Source organism: Phaenicophaeus curvirostris, chromosome 10 (assembly GCF_032191515.1).
Source record: "Phaenicophaeus curvirostris isolate KB17595 chromosome 10, BPBGC_Pcur_1.0, whole genome shotgun sequence".
Taxonomy (NCBI): domain Eukaryota; kingdom Metazoa; phylum Chordata; class Aves; order Cuculiformes; family Cuculidae; genus Phaenicophaeus; species Phaenicophaeus curvirostris.
Window position 1 is genome coordinate 25,854,955 of NC_091401.1, and position 18,042 is coordinate 25,872,996.

Genomic DNA, 18,042 nt, shown 5'->3' on the forward strand with positions numbered 1-18,042 from the left:
ACAAGAAAATCAGTCAGCAAAACCTCCTGTAGTGCTGCGTGTTCTTAACTGACGACAGCGTTTCTCTGCGACGCCAGCCTCTCGGGAGTGAGGCACCAAGCAGGGTGTCTCCTGCAAAGCTCTGGCAGAGAAGAGGCTCCATGGCTGCTGCTGGCAGCAAGTCTCCACTCCTACCAGTAAAGACAGCGTGTTTCCAACACAGCAACAACAGGGGTTAAATTCCTAGCAGGAACCGAGGGAGTTGTAGTTTTAACACATTAACACGTTCCACCAGGGAAAAAGCCAAAGTATTTTTAGCATGGCCCCAGTGTCCGTCTCTGTGCCGTTCTGGCCTTTTTTGGAATTTTTAACTCTGGAAACAAACACAATACCCTTTGCAGTAGTGAAACACCACCTATTTTCTTTTATTGTTTGCCACAAATACGACTGTGAGTTCTACTTCCGAAGACATGAAGGGAGAAACATAAATCAGCTACTCTGGACACAGCTTTCCCCCTTCGTAACATCAAACACCTCACTTACCATTTCCCCAATTCCTGCCTGTGCTCCCCAGCCTTTCCTACTTCCAGGCTTCGCTCTGAATCTCAGTGGAGAAAACATTTTGCTTCACTACAAAGTTCAATCCCGGGTTGTTGCTTGAAGGCGCCACCCCTCGCTCTCCTGTTTGAGACGGCGCGTGAGCACGGTAAGAGGGGTCAAGAAAACACACGTGCAAACTGCATCTCATGCGATTGCCCTCGAGCCGCTCGGTCTGATATCTAAGATACGTCAGGGACAAGCATCTGACAACAGCACCTTTGATTTTACCACATTAAAACCCTACAGTCGCACTCTCCCCTCCACCGTGCAGAGCCCAGCGAGTCAGGGTTAGGTAGAAAGGAGGAGATGGAGCTCAAGCACAAACATAAAGAACCAACGCCAGGGCGAGTTGGAGGGCTGAAGGGGGACTCACATTTTCTACTCCATTTCAAATAATACTCCCTTCCTCTTCCCGGCTGCCTGGCACTGGGATAAGCATGCAACACAACCGTAGGGAACGGATGCCTCGCAGCCCACGCTGCGCACAGCAGCCCGGAGACCGGACACATCCAGCCCACACACACATCACCCAGGGAAATGAGACTCTGGAGAGGATTAATGGTGAGAGAAGCTCCTGGGGCTGCAAAAAGCAGACCGGTTGATCATCAGCTCCAGGCCAAAGGGAGAGGAGAACAAGCCTTTTGTTTGTCCCAGTGCTTCTCTTCCTCCTCTTCAGAGATTGTCGTTACCATTGCTTCTGGAGCGGGGGAGGAGACGGGGTAGGGGGCTGCAGTCGCCACTCCAGCTTCATCTCTCAGGCAGCAGGACGAAGAAGATGGCCTTGAGGAAGTGACCAAAGCTGCAGAGAGCAGCCACGAGCCAGTGGGAGCGAAGGCTGGGGTCGGTATTCACCACGCACTTTGTGATGTCTGCCTGATGAGGAGGGAACAGAGATCATCAGAGGGATGCCCGGAACCACATCAGCCACCGCCGCGGACTCGCCCAGCCCCACAACCCGCGGCGTTGCTGCCGCAGCACCGCTTGGCCACCCCGTCAGCAGCCACAGACGCTTGCTCTGGCACTTCCACACCCTACAAGTTATTAAATCAGGCTCGCTGTGAAATGCACCATCTTTCTGCTGCACCAACAAGGCAAAGCATCCCCGCTTTTCAACCACCGGGGAAAAGAAATGCTACAGGAAGATTATCAAGCATTTTCCATTTTGAAAAGCTAAATAAACTTTCTTCCCCTTTTGAAAAGAGCCAGGAAGCCTTGGCAGTATCAGTACTCTCATCCTTTTCTGTGAAGCAAGATGCTTCCCAGAGGTTGTCCTGCTTAATATCAGCTCCAGTTGCTTGCACTTTTCCTCTTGCCTTAATGTTTTATTTGGAACTCATTCAAGCAAGCCAACCCCCCATTGAAACCTAAAGCAATGCAAGCTTTGTTTGTGGAAATATGTACGCTGGCAGAGATGCCTCCCAGACGTGTGGGCCAGATTTAAAGATCTCTTGGGCAGCTGGTTTCAAGTATTAACAAGAAGAGAAGCTGGCCTGCAATGAATCAAAAATAACAGCAACCCAGCAGATTCACGAAGACAGGATCTCAGCTGGCATTGGGAGGAGAGGGTGGAAAATATCTGGAGGGTAAAGCGAACGGGACGGAGGTAGATAGAAAATTGCATCTTCTGGTGGGGGAAATGAAGTTCTGGCAGTGATATAATTGAGTTTGGGATTAAATTTCAGCCGAGCCCAAGAAGCCAAGGGCTGGAGTTCTGCAGCAGAAGGTGCATCACTAGCACATCAACTTAACACAGGATTCAGAAATGGCTTTTGAGTGGCAAACACGACCAAGAATTGGGTCACAAGGAAGGCAAACATTCATCAGCCCCTAAAGCCTTTCCGCTACAAGCTTAGCTCAGCAGTCTTCTAAGTTTGGCTTTGACACAAGCCTCTCATTGATCAGGCAGAGGGAAGTCAGACTCTCGACCTGGAGATGTTCCCCTTGTAAAACGGGGCACAAGAGCTGCTGAACACTCCAAAAATACGGTTTGGGTCAGAATGGTTTGGGTCAGAAGGGACCTCAAAGCCCATCCAGTCCCACCCTGTCATGATGTGCAAGTACCTGTCTGAACACGAGCGCGGAAGTTAGGGGAGCTGATAGATAAGAAAGTTAAGCTCTGAAGGGTTTTAGTGCCTCGTGTGAACCTGTACAAGGCCCAAATATGCGCACACCATGGATTATAGCTGCAGAAGGTCAACTTCCAGATGAGGTGTGAACTCCTTGCACCTGCTCATGCCAACAACCTCCTGGTGCTAATCAGCAGGAGCTGCAGTCAGGAGCACCTACAAATGCATGTGGTGCTTGCTTAGATAAACCAAATCCCTCAGCTGTTTAACAATTGCCTTAGCTATTGTTATCCAAATAAAGCATACCTGATAAGGCACTGGAATTAAAAAAATTCAAAGCTACTTAATAAAGCAGGTCCTTGATCCATGTGAGGCACCGATAAACTGCTGCAATGGCAGTTTGATCTTTGCCTGTTAATTATTCATAGGAGTTCAAGTCGCACGCTCTTCTTTGCAGCAAATGTACATAACAGCTACTAAAAAAATAATCTTTCTGATCTAAGGTAAAGGCACCAGTGAGGCTCCAAGCTCTCCCCAAGGAGAGGTGATGCCTCAAAGGGTTAAATACTTCTTGCTTCTCCCAAGAGGTTTGGTTTGGGCTTTGGGGAGTCAAGGCTTTCTCCACCCCATGGAAAGTGGAGACTTTCCAATGCCTTTCCAAGGTCTCCACAGGAGGTTTTCCGAAACCGCTTGGAGCAGGTGGTTCCTCTTGGCAGCTCCAACCTGAGCCCACGTGTAAAAGACGTGAGCCAAGGGCACAGGGGAAAGAAGAACCCCACGCCAAGGCAAGCTAACCACCAGCTAGGTCGGGGAGCAGAAAGAGCCCCCACTACCGAGCTGTTTTGCCTGGTCCATTTGTGAACTAGGCTGGGAGACGTCTTGCTGCGGTGCCAGGATTGAGAAGAACACTCAGAGAAGCACAGCATGAGAAGGCAAGAGAATCAGCAGCCTCTCTCCAGACTGAGGGGATAATTCATTTCTAGAGGGAAAATATCTCCTTGGTGCAGCCCAGAATTACTGGTGAGGGTAGCGGAGCCAGGTTGTAATCGGTACAGCCCAGCAGCTCTTCCAGCGGTTTTGTTTGAGCAGGGGCAGCAAGATTGGATTCCCTTTCTTAGGGCAAGATCCTGAGAGCAAGCAGTATTGGTTCAGCGACTCCAACAGAAACATGCTGGCCATCCAAGGAGGGATTGGCAGCGCTGATCTCCTCAGCTGCAAAGAACCACCCCTGGTTTGGGGATGGGGCTTGAGGCTTGTTTGCTATGCAACGAACTTTCCAAAAATATCCCTTTAGAACTCTCAAAACACCCTGTTCTGAACTCCAATAATGTAATACAAAAATTAAAACAAGATGCTAACTTATCAGAACATGAATGTTTTCCCAAAATAAGGAAAAAAACATTAGTTGGAGACGAGGAGGAGACACATTCCTGCGCAACATTTTGATTGTAAAGAAATTAGACTTTTTCCAAAGGAAAAATTGTTTCAGAGAATACATTTTGACCAGCTCTACAGGTACACAGTTAAAACCTCAAATGAGAGCGCAGCAGGGATTTCACAGGCAGGAACAGAGCTATTTAATCAGTCGCTTTTCACGGGACAACCTCTTCAACCCTTGGCACAATTATTTGAGCAGATGCAAAATGAAGCCAATCAGGGAACTCAAATCAAAGGTTATTTTTCATCCCAACCACACAGTTTCCTGACCCAGCTGGCCTCAAGGTCATGCAGTTTTAGAGAAGGAAGGGATGAAGAGGTTGAGACCAACCCTGCAGAGCAGTGTGGCCAGCAGGGTGAGGGAGTGGATTCTCCCCCTCTGCTCTGGTGAAACCACACCTGTATCCAGTTCTGGAGGTCTCAGCAAAGGAAGGACATGAAGCTGTTAGAGCAAGTCCAGAGGAGGACCACAACAATAATCAAAGAACTGGAACCCCAGCTCCCTCAGCTGCTCCTCATAAGGCTTAAGGCTTTTTCTGCACAAAGCTGCAGTGGAGGAACGCTCATTTTCATTAACAGGGTTATTTTGGTCTACATGTCTTTGGAGAACAGGCCTTATGAGGAACGGCTGAGAGAGCTGGGGGTGTTTAGCCTGGAGAAGAGGAGGCTGAGGGGAGACCTCATTGCTCTCTACAACTCCCTGAAAGGAGGTTGTGGAGAGGAGGGAGCTGGGCTCTTCTCCCAAATGACAGGGGACAGGACGAGAGGGAATGGCCTCAAGCTCCACCAGGGCAGGGTCTGGCTGGACATTAGGAAAAAAATTTTCACAGAAAGGGTGATTGGTCCCTGGCAGAGGCTGCCCAGGGAGGGGGTTGAGTCCCCTTCCCTGGAGGGGTTTAAGGGACGGGTGGACGAGGTGCTGAGGGACATGGGTTAGTGACTGATGGGAATGGTTGGACTTGATGATCCGGTGGGTCTTTTCCAATCTGGTGATTCTGTGATTCTATGTGCGGAAGCAAACTTGATTAGATAGCGCTTCTTACCCAGCCTCCTCTCCTTTTTAGCCACGTCACCAAGGTCTTGCGGACAAACTCCCCCAGGCAGTCCACGATGGTGTGAACCATGGCTGGCTGTGCGTGCCGCACGCAGTCCACCGCCAGCCCGGCCGCCACGGCGTAGAGAGACACCACCTTGCCCCATGTTATGCCTAGGAAAAGAAGAAAGGTCACTCTGATTTGCACACACGTAAAGCTCAGTCTTGAATAATCAAAAGAAGGCACTCTCCTTCATTACAGGTGTGCACGTTGCATGCGTGCAGCTCTGAGCTCAGGTGCAGACACAGCTCTGCAAGTGCTCCACCATGGGGAAAATAAATACCAGGGGACCAGGGCTAGGGAAAAGGCTCCATCTGGAGCAGCAGAATTAATTGATCTTCCTAATGTCTAATGTCAGCCTTCCCCCTTCCAATTTAAAACCATTCCCCCTCATCCTATCCCTGCCCTCCCTGATCCAGAGCCCCTCCCCAGCTTTCCTGGAGCCCCTTTCAGCGCTGGAAGCTGCTCTAAGGTCTCCCTAGAGCCTTTTCTTCTTCAGGCTGAACAATCCCAACTCAAAGATGTGCACCAACATGGTTTGTATTGCCATTAACTTGCAGCCATGCATGGGAGGTGATCAGATTCAACGAGTTTGAGCAACAGGAATGTTTTGTCACTAGAACAACTCAAAAAGATCCTTAAGACAAAGCATTCCTGTTTTTTTTAACTAGATCAGAGGAGTCTGTTGCAATGTGACTCAGAAGGCACAACACACAAGATAAGCATCTTTTGTCAGTCCTACCATAAGACAAGACCAAAAAAGGGAGGCAAAGCTACAGGCCCAAGATGTTTCGTGTCCTGCTTGATGTCAGGAGCGTGTCTCAGTCTCCACCTGAAAACCAGGTAGCTTCTACAATTTGGCCACTATTCCTACAACACTTAACACCGCCCATCCCACCCACTGAAGGCAGCAGAGGGACAGTGAGTCAGTCAATCACCTAATCTCCCAGAAAACAGTTTTCCTGCTAGGCTGGTCTGCCAGCAGCACGTGCCCTAGTAGCAGTCATCTTCCTATTAGTGCTTGCGAGAAGTGGTCGAGCTCAGTTCTGGGCGCCAGCCAATCCCCCCAGGTCTCTCCTGCTCTTTGCCAACACCATTGAGTTAAATAGTGCAGCCACCAGTCCCCCCTCAGGCTTTTGTCCAGACCAGAGATCTGGAAACACAGCCCTTCAGCCCTCTCTTCTCCAGGCTGAATGACCCCAACTCTCTCAGCCTGACCCCATAGCAGAGGTGCTCCAGCCCTCGCATCATTCCAACAGTTCCATGTCCTTCCAGAGCTGGACCCAGGGCTCCAGGTGGGTCTCGCAGAGCAGAGCAGAGGGACAGAATCCCCTCCCTTCCTGCTGGCAACGTTTCTACGGATGCAGCCCAGGACACAGTTGGTTTCTCGGCTGCAAGCACCCATTGCCAGCTCATGTTGAACTTCTCATTCCCCAGCCCCCCAAGTCCTTCTCCTCAGAGCTGCTCTCATTCACATCATTCCCCAGCCTGTATCGAAACTGTGCATTGCCCCAGCCCAGCTGTAGGACCTTGCACTTGGCCTGGCTGAACCTCATGAGGTTCACACAGCCCCACTTCTCCAGCCTGTCCAGGTCCCTCTAGATGACATTCAGTGTTCCAAAAAAGCCATTTTTCTCTCCTGACCAATGCAAGATCAAACTCTGCAAGCGATTCTTCGTTGAGGCTCTGTAGCACCAGAACAGCAGCAGCTCTCCTGACAGACCCTGCCCTTCCCCAGCGCTATCACCCAGATCAGAGGAAGTTATTAACGTCTAAATGGGCTGTTACTGGTTTTATTTTCTGAGTAGGCTCTGTGGTGTCCCTTCCCCCGAGCTGTCGCTCAGGAAGTTCACTGCCTGTGTGGTATTCACATTATTTATCTGTCTCTCTCACATTGCCTGTCACCATGACAGCCAGCAGAATGAGCCAGGAAGAGGCTATGAAACCACAGGAGAAAACACCAGAAACACTGCCCTGTGGCAGGGCAGTACCTCTCCAGCCCCAAAAGAGGCTTTAAGGGGTTGCTGACCACAATCTCCTGGACCAGAGCCTCAGCTGGCTTTATTCAGCTTTAGTGTAAGTCAGTTCTTGCTGTTCTCCATCCCTGCAGTAATGTGGTTCCTTGTATCTTGAGTTACATGAACCAAAGTTACCCAAGATTCCAGGGAAGAGTTCACTGGCTCATTCCCAAGCTGCTTCTGACAGCGCTCTTCAAGTATCTGAAGAAAACCCTTAGCTTTGAGATATTTACACGGCAGTAACTAGGACAGACAGGGCTCTGAGGCCACCCTGGCAGAGAAAGACACCTACAGTCTTGATTAACTTGGCTTAAACCCCAGGTTTCTCTTCCCAACAGCAGAGAAGTATATCCACAACCTGTGAAAGAGAGAGGCTCCATAGACCCATGATTTGCCTAACACACAGGAAAGCAGTTTGCTCTACGGACACATCATGCCAGATGTCTTCTCCCATGGCGAATGGAGAGAAAGCCCTTTGACTCTGGCTTCTTGGTCAAGGTTGCTAGATAGTGGTGCTCGCTGCAGAACTTGCCCGTGGTGAAGGGTTCTCCAGCGTATGGACGGAGCCCCTCTCCCTTTCACACAGCAGGAAGAGGGCAAGTTGTGGTCTGATGCTTGTTGTGGTGATGGATGCAAGGGGCTCAGTGGTCACTTCTCATAATCCTCTTTACGGAGCATCCTATAAGAGTCAAACCCATCTTTCCATCCGCTTTTCCTCCAGCTGGCAGAGCTGGGCTGCAGGGGTGGGAGAGGAAACCCCCACTCAATGTCTCTGCATGGAAACCCTTTGCCACTTCTGGAGACAGATGATGCCAGACAGCTGCCTGGGCTCCTCACTGAGAGAACAGGGCACAGCTTGCGCTCTTGTTCACTCCGAATGCTGTAGGGGAGCCCTGAAGCAAGGAAAGAACAGCCACCTCTAGAGCAAAGCTGGGCAATGCCTACAGCAAGTCCCTCTGCCCTCAGAGGGCTCAAGCAGCCACCCAGCACCAGGCAGGGCAGGGGAACAAGCCCCAGCAGACTCTCCATTAACTCTTTTTGCTCAAGGATTCCCTTGGCAGAGGAGCACAACCAACTAAGAGGGCAATGCCTCCGCCCCTTGCGATGTCCAGGCCAGGGTTGAGGTGATGCTATCTCGATGCATCCCTCAGCAGAAGCTGGAATTGCATCTGGGCAGTGCACACGAGCAGAGAAGATAAATTGCCTTGCTGAAAACCCCTCAGAAGGACTGGCTGCCATCCAGACTGGGCGACAAGGGCACTCATCACCAAAAGAAACAATCTATTCACAGCTTCCCACTGTGCGGAATAGCGTACGCAGGAGCTAATGACAAGAAGGGATGGAAAACTGGTCTAGAAAAGAGGGATCGAAACAGAGAAAGCTCTGAAACTTCTGCTCACAGAGATGGAACAAAAGGCCACGGAAAATTGGTAAAGCTGCTTAGAAGGCGTTTAAAAAAATAAGAAACGCAAGTTGCAGACTCAAGGCCAGTCACAGAGCTGAAGGTATGTAAACACTGGTGAGCCCAGGAGAAAGTGAATTAGCAGGAGGAAACCGCTCTTGAAAGTGCTCTGGCTGCATGTCAGCTCGCCTGCCCCGGGGGAGAGCTTGAGAAGCCACGAGACAGACTGCAGAGTCTCAGAGCACCACACTACCCATGGTGACTCAAACTTGCCTCTGCTCCACTCAGCAAAGCCTAATTTTCAAATCACACCTAAGCGAAACATGATCAAGTGCGACATTTCAGCAGCTGGGAGGATACAGTCGGGCACAATATACTTTCCTCCGGTGGAGAGAAAGAAGCCAAGAATGAAGTGCGCGAGGTATTGGATATTATGAGGAATTTCTTTACTGAAAGGGCTGTCAAGCACTGGCAGAGGCTGCCCCGGGAGGTGGTGGAGTCCCCATCCCTGGAGGGGTTTAACAGAGAAGTAGATGTCGCACTGGGGACATGGTCTAGTGGCAGATTTAGCAGGGCTGGATTGATCTTAAGGGTCTTTTCCAACCAAAACCATTCTATGATTCTACGAGGCAGGAAGCTCAGCTCCTAAGCCCTAAGTGATGAGGAAGCAGTGGGATGCACTTCCAACAGCATTTCCTCCTGCAAGGGTAAGTGTTTTCTCCCTAGAACCCACTAACCATGCATCCCTGTTGTACAGGGTTCACTTCAGCCCAAACACTTTTGATTAAAAACTTATGAGCACCTAAACTGATACAAAACCAGGATGAAAGATTTGAGGGAGCCCTCGTGCCCAGCAGCTCTTACCAACTGGAGGAAACTGTTCCCTTTAGGAAAGGAAAATGCATGTCCCTTTTCTACTTCTGTTTTTCCACCAAGTGACTCCTTCCTTCTGGGATTTATTTAAACAGCTAATGTAAATGCCAGCTCAGCCAGGCCCCAATCCAAAGCCTGTTAAAGTCAGTGGAAAGTCTCCTGCTGACCGCAGAGCAGCTTTGGACCACACACCAGAACCGGTGGAACTGTCACAGAGGTGATGCTGCTGCAGATCCTTCAATATCCAAAGCTGGTCAGGGTTCTGCAGCACCAGTCTCCACATGGATGGGCTCTCCTCACCCTGAACAACTAACAGGTTGCATGGAAACACACCTTCTTAATCAGCTGGGCAGTGAAAACCAAGCTGGGATGCTTTAGCCATTGGTAATTAGCATGAAAACTCAGACTGCACTTGAGCCTCTCGTTACCTTTGCACAATAAGAGCCTCTTTCTTATGAACTATGACAAAAATTCAGAATGAATGTCTGGCTGCCACAGTCAACTCTGATTTGCTGGATTTAGCATTAAATGTTGAGCCTTGAGACTGCAGCTGGGATCCAGGAACGTTAAAAATCAGCCAACTCCTCCCCCTCCAGCACTCATCAGCCTTCTAGCAAGAGAAATTACAACAGCAAATTGATAAAAGCAATTGAACACACAATCCCAGCTTCACGCTCACAGGTTATCCCGTTAGATGCTCTGAGGCAGAGATGAGAAAGAATAAAAATTGGAGCACCTGAGCACCGGGATGGCTTGAATCCACCCCGTGTCGCCAGCCACTGCCAGCCATTTGTGCAGCACGGTGCTCCCACATGAGAGCCTGGACTTCCACCACGTTGCCAAGTCTCTAGCATTGCCAGCCTCAAAGCGCTGAGTCTGGATCCTGTTCTTACAGCCCTGAAAATCCCAAGTTTAAACCAAGAGTTACAATTTCTAGCTTTACTTTCAACTAAAACATTTTATACCATTTGCACTTCTCACTTGACTCCTGAGGTGAGAGGTTGAAGAGCATCAAAAACTGCGGCTCTCAATGGATTTGCTATCATACATGGGTGAGAGCATGACTCCTGAAAGCCAGCAGAGCTTTCTCCCCAGCATCGTGTTGACGCAGCACAGCACCGTGCACAGTCCGTGACACCTTTCTGGCTTAATTCCCTGTGTCACCTCAGCTTTGGAGGTGGCCCAGTGCTCACGGAGGCAGTTTGAGTTGCCTAAGAAGATAACCTACTTACCTGCAATGCAAATACCTCAGCCTGCAAACTTGACCTTTTGTTTTCCTGTAAGCCTTGATGCAAGTGAAGCTCAGCACTACGGGACCAGACAGGGCACCTGCACTGTGAACACAGCCACACACAGACACTCCTGCTCTTGTTTCCTGAGCCCACAAGGCCTCCCAAGCCAGCCCAGAGCAGAGGCAATCTGCATTCCAGTCATGCTCCGAAAGGATGGCGAGCTACAGAATCCAATTCCATACCACACAGCTTCATTTTCCCTGATCCAGGGAGTAATTCTGCCAGGAGCCTTGCTTGAGCAGCCCTACTCAGAGATCTGCTTTGTCCACTGTTGTGATTCCGGAGAGGACCTGTGCTCTCCACCACAACACACCACAGGTCTGAAGTCGGGGATGTGCGCACAGGGCTCCTCCAGGCTGCCCATGGTTCCCAGGCAGTTCATATGCCTAAAGCAGCACAGCTTGCGGTGAAGATATAGTTTGAGTAAGGAACCTTATACGAAAACACAGCAACTGGACTTTTATCCTGTACCAACAACTCCCAAAATCACAAGAGTCACTGTGATGCTTTGCATGCCAACAACACTGGATCCAGTGTTTTCCTGGTACTACACTGTCTTTGTTTTGTTTCCAGTCTCTAACATCTACTGCTGCTTCTATGGACAACACAAGACATTGCAGAAAACCTGTGTCAAGACTTGCCTGACATAAATCTCTATGCAAAACCTTTCTTTTCCTGTGATTCCACAAGCTGCATTCCCAGACTGTTTTCAGGGGAAGCAGAGGTTCCCTTGCAGGAACACAGCACGGAGCCTGTCTTTGCTTTTGACAATCACCTCTAGGACCAAACAGAAGAGCTGTAGCGAGACAGCTCAAAGCACCACCATGTCCAGAATATCTAGCTTTGAGGGCCAAGACTCTGGTCCCTCAGAGACTGAGAACGGAGCAGCAGCGACTGGAGGCAGCGGGCCCCATCGCAGATCTGGCTGTTGCAGGGGTGGGAAAGGAGCCAGAGAAAGAGGAACTCCCTTGTGATGAGTTGGTTCTGGCTCCGAGCACCAGCAGCGTGAGCTGGAACGAGGGAGACTCCCATGTAATGAATCTTCTCCAGCTGCCAACGGTGAGCGAAGGAGCTTGGAATGAGCGACCTCCCTGTGCAATGAGGTAACACCACCTCCTAATGAGGAAGGGCAGGAGGTGCCTTCTAGAATGAGCGAGAACCTGCCAAGAGGATATAATAAAACAGGGCACTTCCCCAGGAGAACAACAGAGCTCTCATTAAATCATTAGAGCGGGGCGCGCTGCCAAACTGCCCACAGCCCTTTCACAAACCGTGCCCCACCTTGCAGGTCATCCCAGCAACATGCCTACCCTGAGAGGTGGTTCCATCCTGTTCCTTTCTGCCCAGCCCTGTCTGCGGATCTGCCAGGGCACAGTACCTGCAGTGAAAATCTGCGCGGCCACTGCCAGGAAGGCGTCTGTCACCACCGTCTCCGAGTGCAGCGAGATGTTCAACTGGCGAGCGATATTGCGGTAGACGTTTGGGCGAATGTATTCGAGCTCATCCCCTGGAAACAAACAGTCAGGAGTCAGCACACGGAACACCGAGTCCTGCTCTCACCACGCAGGAATCACCACTGGGGCCACCCCGCTTATTCCTCCAGCCGGAGAGATTTAACCTCAGCTCCACCTGATGTTAAACAGGCAGCAGAGTGCTTAGGGGCACTGAGATGCGACCCCCAGCCACCTGCACCCTGATTTCATCGAATCCCTAGGTTGGAAAAGACCTTTGAGATCAAGTCCCACCATACAATACTAATATCCCCTGAGATATTAGTATTGTACTGAGACTCCTAAAGGGAGAGAGGATGGGCAGTGGCCCTGTAACCAGTGCTGTGGCTGCAGTAACCCCTGGTAGAAATGATGTTTCCAGGCTACCTGCCTTTCCCCAACACAGGAGAACGGCCTCAGAGAAGCAAAGCCAAAAGAGGCACGCACATCGATGTAAGCTTTTCACAGATAAGCCCTTTCTCAACGCCCTGGACTTGTACAAAAAAGCCTCGAGATGAGAGCAGCTCAAGAATGCTGGAGGCTGATGAAAGCCAAGGATCCACCCAGAGCTGCACAACATGAATTGAGCAAACAGACCATCAGCTCAGCTATTTAACACTCACACGGGTGCTGAGGGACAATTCAGAGTTCTTTCCTCCAAATGGTTAAAGAGATGTTCATTTGCTCGGCTGGCTCCTCAACAACAAGGTTCCTGATGCACACAGACACACGCTTTCACCTCCGGGCTGTTTTCTCCCACGTGGGAAGTGGTTGGAGGTGCAAGGTAGCTTGAAGACCAAGACGGAAATACCAAGGACAGGCAGAGAACCTCCTCCCACACACTATGGAGCTTGGGCAACAGCAGTAAAGCTTTTCCTCTGCAGCAAAACAGACCATTATTGAGCAGTAGAATTACTAAAGCCCAGCTTCCGATGGATTGATCTCTCTATAATGTTTAAGGAGGGTTGTGTGGCTGCTGTAGGAGCATTACACAAAGCACATGGCGCGCGCCCAAGGCCTTTTGTGCACGGAGAGGCTCTTTCCTTTAGGTTTAGAAGGTCACTCTGTCCTCCTCCGACACAAGGGTGCCCTGGAGCAGCCAGGGGAAAAGGAGAGCTGTGACAATGGCTTGACATCCCACTCTGAAACCCAAATGACTTGACCCCATCAGAGATTTCAGAAGCAATTTCAGATCCTCCTAAGAATTTCATTGGGATAAGAACTGAAAAGGAAGATACCACTCCAAACAGGAGCAAGTTACGGAGTCATTAGCTACTGAACCTAACTGGTCCTTGGCACTCGGCGCAGCACAGGCAAAGCCCAGCTCTACAGACTCTCAGACGAGCTCTCCGGGTCCTTTGTGCACACGGCTGATCCCACACAATCCGACAGGAAAAGGAAACACATGGTCCACCCTGATAAGAGGTGACATTGCTCCCACCACTCCACAGCTGGTTTCTCCTCACAGGGAGAGCCCAGGCTTCCCTGTAAATGCCAGGAAACAGGGATAGCCCTGCCCGTGGTTGGCTGAGGGGCAGGCATGGGAAGCAGGGATCAGCACTTGGTAGCCTGCCACTGCCACAGCTTTTAACAGCAGTGCCTGGAGGCCCTGGATGAAGTCAGGACCCATTTTGGTTGGAGGTTCACGCAGCTGAAGCCAGCCCTGCCCTGCAGCAAGGCACAGGACACACACGAGTGGTGGGGAAAGGAGAGAATCCCTGCCTGGGCAGCCTCAGGAACTCTCCAGCAGCACGTTACATTGGTGGCAGCCTGCAGTGCCCGTGTTCAGATGCCCAGCTGTGCACTGTGCAACATTTAGAGCAATTTCTGTGCTCCTCCTTCCTCCAGTAATCACAGAGGAACAAGCAGTGCAGAAATGACAGTTCCCATATGCAGAAGCTCAGCGCAGCAGTGAAAGGGCACTTGGCTGGACTTGGCCACAGGAGAGACAAGTTCAGCTAAACCAGAGCTCTGGCACAAACAGCAGGCTGGTCTGGGGTGTCTCATGTGGCCATACCATTAGGTTTTACCATCTGTGACTCATTAATTGCCCTAATTAGCTTCTAAGCTTCACTGAGCTCCTCAAAACTTTGTAACTGCATCGCCTGTGCCCAGCACCTTTGCTGACGCATCAGACAGTCCATCAGCTCCTCTACTACCTTGGCACATGCAAGAGGGCTAGGAAACACTCCTGCTTAGCACAGGGAGGACATGGATCTGTTAGAGTGAGTCCAGAGGAGACCACGGAGATGATCCATGGGCTGGAGCACCTCCCGTATGAGAACAGGCTGAGAGAGTTGGGGTTGTTCAGCCTGGAGAAGAAAAGGCTCCAGGGAGACCTTAGAGCAGCTTCCAGTGCTGAAAGGGGCTCCAGGAAAGCTGGGGAGGGGCTCTGGATCAGGGAGGGAAGGGATGGGATGAGGGGAATGGTTTTCATGGGCCTTGTACTGTTCGTAGCCACAAAGGAGAAAAGAAAGGCACAGGCCAGGTGGCATCTCTGAACAAACAGTTCAGGAACAACTGTTCATCCTAATAAGGAGGGCTGCTCACCCTTCTTGTTGCATGGGTACCACAGGGTTCTCTCCAAACTGACTTGCTCAGAGAAGATGCCAAGTTCCCGGGACTATCAGCCAAATCTTTCCATCTGGACATGAATAAGTAACAGGAGAGTCATCCAGGAGACGCCTTCAGATCCTGTCTGCCACCTGCTTGCCCTTTACCATGCTCCTGGCCACCCACAGAAGATCTGGTTGAAAGCAAACAAATCTCAACCCTCAACCCAGGCAGAGAAGAAGTGGAGGACAACAAGGCAGTGAGATTGACAGAAGAACAAAAAAAACCACCAAACGCCCAACAATCACTGAAAACAAAAATAGAAGCAAAGTCAGCATAGGAGAGAAAAAAGTAAAAAAAGAATGAATGAAAGAAAAAACAGTCAGTTAAAAGAAATACAGCTATGCCTTAAGAAGAAATGTAGGATAGTATCAAACAGAAGCAGAAAGAAAGAGGAGAAAGTGGGGAGAGCAGCTTGGTCCTGAGTTGGTTAGGCCCAGCTAAACGTTACTTCATCAGATTTATTTGAACTTGGATGTAATAAAATCAGATGCAAATGGCAGTGGTAGTTCCCAAGCCAGATGTGAACTAATACACCAGCCAGTAGGCAAAGAGGGATGTGGAAACAACTTCCAGGAATGAGGGTGTCAAGATGGCAAAAGACAAAGAGCTGGATTTGACCATGCAGGAGGCTAAAACCTAAAACAAAGGATAGGCAAACAGTATTTTGAGGGTACTCCTGGTGCAAGCACAGCTCTAGAGCTTCTTGCAGCAGCTGTGAGGGGTCCAGCTGGTTTGGGCAAGTGTGCCAGGTGACATCAGCCAACTCCTCCTAGCTCCCACACACAGCAAGAGAACTCGTGTCTTCCTGAATGAGAAAGGTAGGCAAAGTAAAATTAAACAGTCAGCCTGTCATTGAAAACTGGCTTTTATAAAATCTCCAATACATGTGGTCTAAGCAACTACCCCCAAATTAAATGTCCTTGCAGCTGAAGCCCAAGTCTCCAGGCAGCAGTGTCCGACCAACTTGGGTTGCGTCACGGCAGCCAAGTCACCTTCGTCTGGTGAGAACACTGCAAGACCTGTTACAGCACCAAGCTGAGAAAGAAACCCTGGTGCAAACTGTTACACAGCTGGAGGCTGATGCAGAGAAAATGAGTTTGTTGCTGGGCTTTCTCAGACTGCAATGTACCTTGAAGAGAATGCAAGTAAAGGAGTAGAGAAAATCACCAAAACCAAATCTAAATGCCCAAAGCAGAGCCAAAAAAACTGAATGTCATCACATGAAAAGCCTCTTGGCACTCATCAGTTCCAGAAGATTGTTTGGAATTGCTCTACATGCTTTCGGCTCCCACCCGTTCCCGCAGACACTCACCGAGTCGCAGCAGGATGGTGGACACCTCAGCCAGCTTCCCACCGGGCACCGGCGTGTTGTGTTCAGGTTTGCTCCAGCTGACCCCAGCTCGAATCAGCCTCGAATTGATGTAGTCCCTGCAGAGAGCCTTGGCTTGAGACACAAGCTCCTTGTCAGTGGGAGACCTGTCAAAAACCTCCATCACCTCTGCAGCGAAGACTGAGGAACGACGTAGCACTTCCATTCTTGTCTGCTGAGCCCACACCTCAGCACACGCTCGCTGGAAGGCTGACTCGATGCCTCAGATGAGAACCTGCAAGCCTCCAGCCTCTTGGATTCTCACAGCCCCAAGCAGCTATTCTCAAAAGGCCATTTTTTCATTTTACCTGGTGAATAAAAGCATCTGTAAGCATCATGTAAATCAGAAACCCAAGTGTTATATCTTACAGTTATGCTAAAGTCAATACTAACAAGCAATAGGACAAGATTAAATGATCTCATGTTGCACCAGGGCAGGTTTAGATTGGACATCAGGAAAAATATCTTCACCAAATGGTTCTGGGACCCTGGCAGAGGCTGGGGTGGTGGAGTCCCCATCCCTGGAGGGGTTTGACAAAGGGTGAAGTGCTCAGGGATCTGGTTTAGTAGTGGATGGGTACAGCTGGACGCATCTCAAAGATCTTTTCAACCAAATGATTCTATGATATTTGCAAAATGTCTGTCTTAAAGCATCTTACAGACATGGGGCAAAGTTTTAGGTCTTGCAGCCGCTCTGACTCCCACCAGCAACACAAAGAGCTGCAGGTTTGAACTATCAAGGTGTTTCCTCTTTTCTAGTTCAGATTCAACGCTCCTAGAATTCCCCTTCAGAGAGCATAGACGGCCAGAGCATGGAAACCATACACAGAACGCAAAGACAAAGCTCAGCTTGTTTCAATTAAACTGGGAAAAAACCCCTGAATCCCAAACACCAGCTACAACAACCTCAACCAGATGTCAACAGACATTCCAGCCCAGTAGGTCAGGGATCCAGTATTGCAAGAACAGGGGCACTATTGCAAGAACAGGGGTACAGGAGCACTCGAAACTCCTCGCTGGAGACTCTTCACCACGTCCTCAGTTTAGGTTTTGCTTCTGCTACTCTTTCCCCCCCTCTCAAAGTAACCTGCACACACCTTCTCAAAAACCTCCAGCAAGAGCAGGGAGAGCAAAACTGGTTTTAGAAGAGTTTTGAGGTGTGAATGCCTGAAGAGAAGACTCCAAATCTCATCTGAGACACCTGAATTCATCTGCCGATCTGCCTTGGCTGCTTCTGAAGTCAGAGCAAAGTCTTGATTCAGGCGTTTCAGCCCCGGTTTGAGGCGTCTGCGTACAATAACGAGTCTCAAATGAAATAAACCCACTTCTTGGGGCTTTTCCCGAGGGAAAAAAAAAATGCATTTACCTCTCACGTCGCGCTCTCCTCCTCAGCGCCTCCTTTCTGGGCTCGCTCTCTCGCATCTCTGGAAGCCGCACATCGCTGGGGACACCGGGATGGGGACACCGGGATGGGGACACCGGGATCCTCGGGACCCGGCGGCGACGCTGCCCTTCGCCTTCTAAGGAAGATGAACTAACGGGGAGGAGGGGTTCCACAGCCTCAGCAACGCCCTCCCCTCCCCTTTCGCAGCTCTTAAGGAGGAGTTTTTCTCTCCTGTTGGTGAGTAGGGGTTGTGGGTGAGAGTGTGACCTCGGGGTGAGGGATGGAGAGGGGTCCCCGCACCGGGGTGAGGGATAGAGAGGGGTCCCCGCACCGCGGTGAGGGATGGAGAGGGGTTCCCACACCGCAATGAGGGATGGAGAGGGGTCCCCGCTCCAGGGTGAGGGATGGAGAGGGGTTCCCAC

The 18,042-nt window shown here is 50.3% G+C and overlaps 1 protein-coding gene across 1 annotated transcript; it reads right to left on the reverse strand.

The window, feature by feature from the left end:
• Window positions 1-153: 153 nt before the first annotated feature.
• BOK (BCL2 family apoptosis regulator BOK) lies at window positions 154-17,733 on the reverse strand. The gene is made up of 5 exons (XM_069865292.1): window positions 17,603-17,733; window positions 16,180-16,544; window positions 12,140-12,268; window positions 5,126-5,289; window positions 154-1,452 (listed from the first exon to the last, which is right to left on the reverse strand). The coding sequence occupies exons 2-5, from the start codon at window positions 16,400-16,402 to the stop codon at window positions 1,327-1,329; spliced, it is 642 nt and encodes a 213-aa protein (XP_069721393.1). The 5' UTR covers window positions 16,403-16,544; window positions 17,603-17,733; the 3' UTR covers window positions 154-1,326.
• Window positions 17,734-18,042: the final 309 nt, after the last annotated feature.